The 6,928-nt window shown below is 32.3% G+C and overlaps 1 protein-coding gene across 1 annotated transcript; it reads left to right on the top strand.

The window, feature by feature from the left end:
• The first annotated feature begins 2,552 nt into the window (after positions 1-2,552).
• On the top strand, positions 2,553-3,254 carry LOC133173607 (E3 ubiquitin-protein ligase TRIM71-like). The gene is made up of 2 exons (XM_061308585.1): positions 2,553-2,568; positions 2,684-3,254. The coding sequence occupies exons 1-2, from the start codon at positions 2,553-2,555 to the stop codon at positions 3,220-3,222; spliced, it is 555 nt and encodes a 184-aa protein (XP_061164569.1). The 3' UTR covers positions 3,223-3,254.
• Positions 3,255-6,928: the final 3,674 nt, after the last annotated feature.

The following is a 6,928-nucleotide window of genomic DNA, read 5'->3' as shown; positions in this document are numbered from 1 at the left end:
CACAACAAATGGTTTTCTTTTTTTTTTTTTTCAAGTAGAAGTTTTTGAATAAATTCTGGTTCACATGAATATAAAACCAGGTCTGCTAATAAAGGGGCGCAATTGGTGGGAATTCCGACAGATTGTTCAAGACTTGATCTTTAAAAACTACATAGATATTGTCAAAAAGAAACTCAACATCTTTTTAATACCAATTTCGGAGTACTTGTGTGTACAATCACATGTTTTTTAACACAATAATTTTTGTAAATGACCAATGACAAGGAAAGTAAATGTACGACTTCCATTTTTATTGAAATAGCAGCTCTCTATGATGTCAAAAGTCTGAGAACTTAATGATGGGCTATTAATATGATGTAAATTTTTTTTTCTAGAATTCTAACTTTCATTTACAAAATAGAAGGTAAATTAAAGTGCTTGTATAGAAGCTGCTGGCCCTTGTTGTTTATTTGAAATATATGCCCCGATATTCTTTAATTAAGTGAACCCTGGGTTTCACCAACATAAATAAGACCACAAAGGGTACATTCTATTTCTATTCCGTAGACAAGAGTTTGAACACATTTTATTGTATAAATAATATACAAATGGTTTGAACACAAGTTCTAACAACTTACGAGGTTCTCACCATAAATGGCTACAACTGTCAAGGTCTATATATAGAAAAAAAAATATTGATATACAAACATGTTTGTTTTAAACATACATTAATTACGTGATAAATATAAAACTAACTAGACTTTTAGTGTAAGGCTGTTATAATTAATTGAATCTGCCAGAACCTCTTATAAATTTTTGTACAGATTGAAAAATATATTTATTGATTTCAACATTTTGTGACTCATCTCCCCACAGAAGTAGGTGACAATCAATAATATTCAATTTAGTGTTTGGTTTAATAAGACACAGTAGGTTTCTAAATAGTTCCTCTCTAGCATGTTGATATTTATTACATACAAAGAAGAAATGATATGGTCTTCTGGTGTACCACATGAACAATTAGGACTCTCACTAATGTTTCTTTTATAAAGATCATAATTTAAAATACAATTGTGTCGTAGTTTAGTATGTATGATACTAAGTCGTCTGTTACCATAACAGAAATAAGGAGGGGGTCTGCTGGTTTTTTATGTATTTTGTTTTTGAAACTACTAAAAGTTGAGCTGTTTCTTGTGGTAATACTTAAACTATTCCATTGGTTTACTGTATCAGGAACAAAAGATTTCGTATATATTTCGAGTAGACAACAGTAGATTTGCAGTTCAAATTTTCCATGTTTTGGTATAATTTAAGCTCTGTCCAGTAAAATTTCTAGTAAAAGAACAGCTTGTACTCAAAACATCACAGGTTTGACAGTTTTTGACAGAACATTTGTAAATAGAAGACACGAGATCGGAAAAGGAATCTTCAAATATATACAATTTCAATTATACCAATCTTAAATTCATTTGGAGATAGGTTCAGTTATTTGAAGAGAGGAACAATTATTTGATTTATATCTATTTTCAAACAATTTACCTATCTTCAAGTCGATTGTACCTATCTCAAAATGAATTGAAGATAAGTTTAATTCAGTTCAATAAATCTTTAATTCATTGTGAGATAGGTAAAATTGATTTGAGAATAAAAATATAATATAATTGATAGATTGATTGTTTGTTGTTTAAAATCTCATTCGAGAATTTTTCACTCATATAGAGACGTCACCATATGCCGGTGAGGGGCTTCAAATTTAAACCTATACTCGGCACTCAGAGCCATTGAACAGTGAGGGTTCTTTATCGTACCAAAGTTTACCCTGACATGGGACCTCGATTTTTAAAGTCATATATGGCGTTTTTTTTTTATAAGTTCAGACGAACTATAAAATTAAAAAGATTTTTCTATTTGTTTTATTGCTTTATATAAAGATAGGACTTTCCTGTAAATTACACAATTTAAATCAATCAGGATTCAAAGATATTAGAAATTTAAAACATTAACCGATTTATTTACCGACTCCGCATTTAATTAACAGACAGTTTAAAATCAATTTAACTATGGAAACATGAGGTTATTCAAGTTCAAAGTCGGTGAAAATTTTAATTTGAATGTAAATAACATGTATCATGTTTATCTACACTCAATCTCGTATTTTTATTTTTTAGCTCAGATACGCCACATATAGCTTTAAGGTCTCATCCAAAAAGACCCGCGACTTTCACTTCTCGTGCCGAGCACTTGGGGAAGGAACAGTCTACCGATGTTAACGTCTTAGGTTTTAAGCGGCACGGCGAACGAAAATCGAACCAAGGCCTCCCGATCACGAAGCGAGCACCCTACCACTAGGCTACCGTGACCGATTTAACAGAATTGAAGACAGGTAAGAAAAGCAAGAATTAAAGATAGGTATAATCGATTTAAAGATAGATGCAATGCAATTAAACCTACACATAATTGGCCTGTAACTATCTTCAAATCCTTTGTGGAGATATTTTAATTTACCCATCTTTAAGGCAATTTAAATAATTCAATTTAAATCAATTGAAATAATTCAATTGAACCTATCTGTAATGGCACTAAAGAGGTGTAAATCATTTAAACCTAGATTGAATTATTTAAAGATAGGTGTAATTTTCTTTACACTGATTTGTAATTCATTTGGACCTATCTTTAATTTAATTGTACCTATCTTCAATTGCAGATCAAAAAATTAAGACATTACTCACATTTACGGGGTGGACACCTCGCGGCCTCTGTGTCAATGCTAACAACGATGTACTAGTTTCCATGTTCAGGCAAGGTGAACCAGACAAGGTTGTTCGATATTCCGGAGTAACTGTTATTCAAGAATTCTCTCGAGATTCTCAGGGAAACTTCCTCTTTCGGGATGCCTCTTTTGTTTGCGAAAATACAAATACAGACATTTGCGTTAGGGATGTAGAAACACGCTGCGTTGTTGTCGTCAAAAGCACAGGGGTCCCTCGATATAAATACAGCGGGCGTTCCCATTCAAAGTTTGAGCCTGGTTGTGTTTCATGTGATGGCCAAAGTCACATTCTGATTGCAGACAAAAATCAGCACTGTATACATATAATAGACAAAGACGGAAAATTCTTATCGCTCATCAACAAGCATTTTATTAAGCTTCCCGTAGGAATAAACGTGAGCGAAGATAACACACTGTATGTGGCTGAGCGGAAGTCTGGGAAAATCAAAGTCATAAAATACCTGAGCGATTAGTTAGGCATTGTAATCCTTTTAAAGGGTTGTGAAAACCGTTATTTTTTTTTTAATTCTTTGATTGAAATTTGGATTTGACAGTGTTTACTTCACTAGAAACAAAATATTTGATTATAAACAAAATATCTATACAGATTTTAGCTCACCTGAGACAAAGACTTAAGGTGAAATATCCCTCTGCTCTATAAACTTCATCAATTTCTTTTTAAATTCCCAACATTGATTTTCACCAGCAACAATATCATTATATTCAAATGGAAAATAGTTTGAAGTATGAAGCATTGCTTTCTTTTTCAGAAATGAATATTATGTCTAATCACGATATGAAGAAAATTTGATATGGTGAATAGAAAGATCAATAATTTATCTCAACATAAAATTAAAAATATGAGATATATATATGAAAATAATATTTACTGTCATACCTATTTAATTCATATTAGAAAACACAATGAAGTGTTGCTTTTTAAATCAGAATATCGCATTGTTTTTTGTGGTTGTAAAATAAATGCATCCATCTACAAGAGTTATCTTTCCATCTAGTGTAGTTATCTTTCTTCAGAATATGCTTTGAGAGAAAATATATTAATAAATTGATTATAAAAATTCAGCATCTAATAGAAAATAGAAATCAATATATGTAACATAGTTCAAATTTGATAGAAGTGACTGTATAATTATCCTCATTATTAAACTCTGGTAAGACAATTCATTGGATTGCTTGGAATAATTTCTTTGGAAAGTTATCTCTCTTATCAGAAGACATTACACCTTAAGTGAACTTTTCTGATCAAAATTTGTCCGTTGTCGGTCGTTGTCTAAAATCTTTTAAAATTTCACCTTCTTCTCCAGAACCAATGGACCAATTTCAAACAAATTTAACATAGGGTACATGTATCCTTGAGTAAAGAGGATTCACTTTTGTTCAAATGAAGGACCACACCCTCTTACAAGGGGAGATAATTACGATTTCGTGAAAATTCGGCGGCATATTTAGAAAATCTTCTTCTCATGAACTGCTGGGCCAGAAAAGAGAAAACTTAGTTGAGAAATTCATTATTATCATTATCATTACAGATTCAAATTTGTTCATACCATGACCCCGGATGTAGGACAGGGCGACTACAGGGGGCAAAGTTTTACATAGGAATATGTAGGAAATATCTTTAAAATTTTTCTCAAGAACAGCAAAGCCACTAATATAGAAGCATCCTCAGGTATAGTGAAGATTCAAGTTTGTTCAAATCAAGACCCCCGGGGTAAGATGGGACCACAACAGGGGATCAAAGTTTTACATCGGAATATTTAGAAAAAAAATCTTTTAAAGCACAGCATAGCCATTATTAGTTAGTCATATTAAAACAGAATCATCATCAGGTAGATTCCAGTTTGTTCGAAATTTGACCCTCGGGGGTAGAACGGGGCCACAACAGGGGATCAACGTTATACATAGAAATATATATTGGAAATATCTATAAAAATCTTGATCTCAAGAACAGCAAGCTCATGATCAATCATTTTTTTATGGAATTATCCTCAGGTAGTGTAAATTGATGTTTGTACAAAACATAACCCCTGGGTGTAGGGTGGGGCAGATATGGGGGATTAAAGTTTTACATAGGAGGAATATATATGAGAAGTCTTTAAATATCATGACCCTCAGGACTAGGGTTGGGCCGCGATGAGCAATCAAAGTTTCACATAGGAATACATTTGAAAAATTTTAATAGTCTTCTTTTCAAGAACAGCAAATTCATGATTTGTCATATTTATATGGAAGCATCTTCAGGTAGTGTAGATTGAAATTTGTTCAAATCACGGACGTCACGTGCCTGCCTTCAATAGATTGATTGATAGATTATTGTTTAACGCCGAGTCGGTAGTATTTCAGCCATATATACATGCGACAATACGAAAAGCAAAATTTGGACGGCAACATAAAGGTGACCACGACATTATTATCCAAATTCAAAGAAAAACTCCTGCCAGCGCTATTTTTGCTTTTAATTACCGATTTGGTAATTTGGAAATGGTGCCATTGCTTAAAATGGCACGCAAGGTCATCGATTTTAATAAAACTCGCTCAATGTTAAAGTTTGATACCAAAACATATATACCAAACAAAATCGTGTTTCTATCTGTCTAGGTTGCCATGGTAACGAATGGAAAAGACTGAAAAAAAAGATTTTCAGCTGTTTTGATCTTTATTGAGCCTTAGTAGAGACTAAGAAATCCAAAATAACAACTCTTCAAAAACATAGCACTTCAGTCGCCACTTATGCTATAAAAAATTATTTAGAGTATATTCTTAAGTTAATGAAACCCTGGATATATTTGACATACATATTTTAAAAATGCTGAAAAACGGTCAATATTTACTATTATTATACTTTCATGTTAAATACTATAATCTGATTGGTTTAGACGCATTTAACAATCCGTAATATTACCCTCAGCGTTAGCAACACAGTTGACAACGGGTAACATTACGAAAATGTCACATGCGTTCAAATCATGCGCGTACGGTTCACCATAGAATTCTAAAACGTCAGTTGTGCGTTTGAAAGAAGCCAAATAAACGACGTCAATAAAAGCTTGCGTCCGATATAGTATACTTGAAAACAACAAACGACAGACGAAACATCCTTGCGAGTGCAAACTTTAGATGATAAAGGACTTTTTGAGTAGCAAACAAACAATAAAGAGGTTGGTAAATCTTTTCCGAAACTTTCTTATTGAGAAAAATAGAAGCGGTGAGTTTGAAAGCTTTCTAAGCGTGAACTTATCGACGATCTCCGAATTTTTTTTATGACATCCAAAATCAATAAGACATTCAGTATAATAAAATAAATAGTGCACGTTTTTGAGGGTAACAGTTGAAATTGACAACCCTCGGAAAACCATTGTCAACCGACGCTGACGCGTCGGTTGACAATGGTTTTCCTTGGGGTGTCAATTTCAACTGTTACCCTCAAAAACGTGCACTATTTATATAATGTTAGGTGTTTAAGTATAATACAACTAGAGGCGGAAATATAGGGAAAACATGCGGTTTTCGGTGATTAGGAGATCTTAAATAGAACTTTTTCTGTGAAAATATAAAATAAACTGCTTCTCCATCCGTACGTGGCGTTACTTAATTGAACGACACTCGTAATTCTATATTTTACACAAATTACATGTATAAAAATGTATCTGTCAAATCGAGCATAAAATGCTCAGGTGAACATGTAGCCCATGGGCCTCTTATGTAAGAATTTCATATACTAAATTCATGACAAGTCTGAAATTACAGAATTTAATGATGCAAATTCTGTTCAAAAAGAATTTTTGAAAGATTTTTATTTTTAGAAAAAAAAAATTAAAAGAGGGGTGTACATTTTTGGCCCTTAATTGGAACTTGTTGATCGAATTTATTGCCAAAACAGCAAATATTATTATTTTAGTGCATAGCGTTTTTTATGAACTTCGAAAAAAATTATATGCAAACATGACAACTTTCGGAAATGAATGAATTGTGCAAACTTTCAGTAATTGGGTAGGAAAAACCCTTTCCGAACTCACATTTGTCAAAATCAGTCTCCACCCACAATTAATATTTTTTCCTGCCATATTTGGAAAAGATAAAGTTATGAAAAAAAATTGCAACGCAAATTTATGTAAAAAATAAAATTGTATTAAATTATAATTACATGTATAATTATTT

Source organism: Saccostrea echinata, unplaced genomic scaffold, assembly GCF_033153115.1.
Source record: "Saccostrea echinata isolate AGI-Se365-2 ecotype Australia unplaced genomic scaffold, CSIRO_AGI_Sech_v1 ptg000056l, whole genome shotgun sequence".
Classification (NCBI taxonomy): Eukaryota; Metazoa; Mollusca; class Bivalvia; order Ostreida; family Ostreidae; genus Saccostrea; species Saccostrea echinata.
This window is presented reverse-complemented; position numbering and strand designations above follow the sequence as displayed.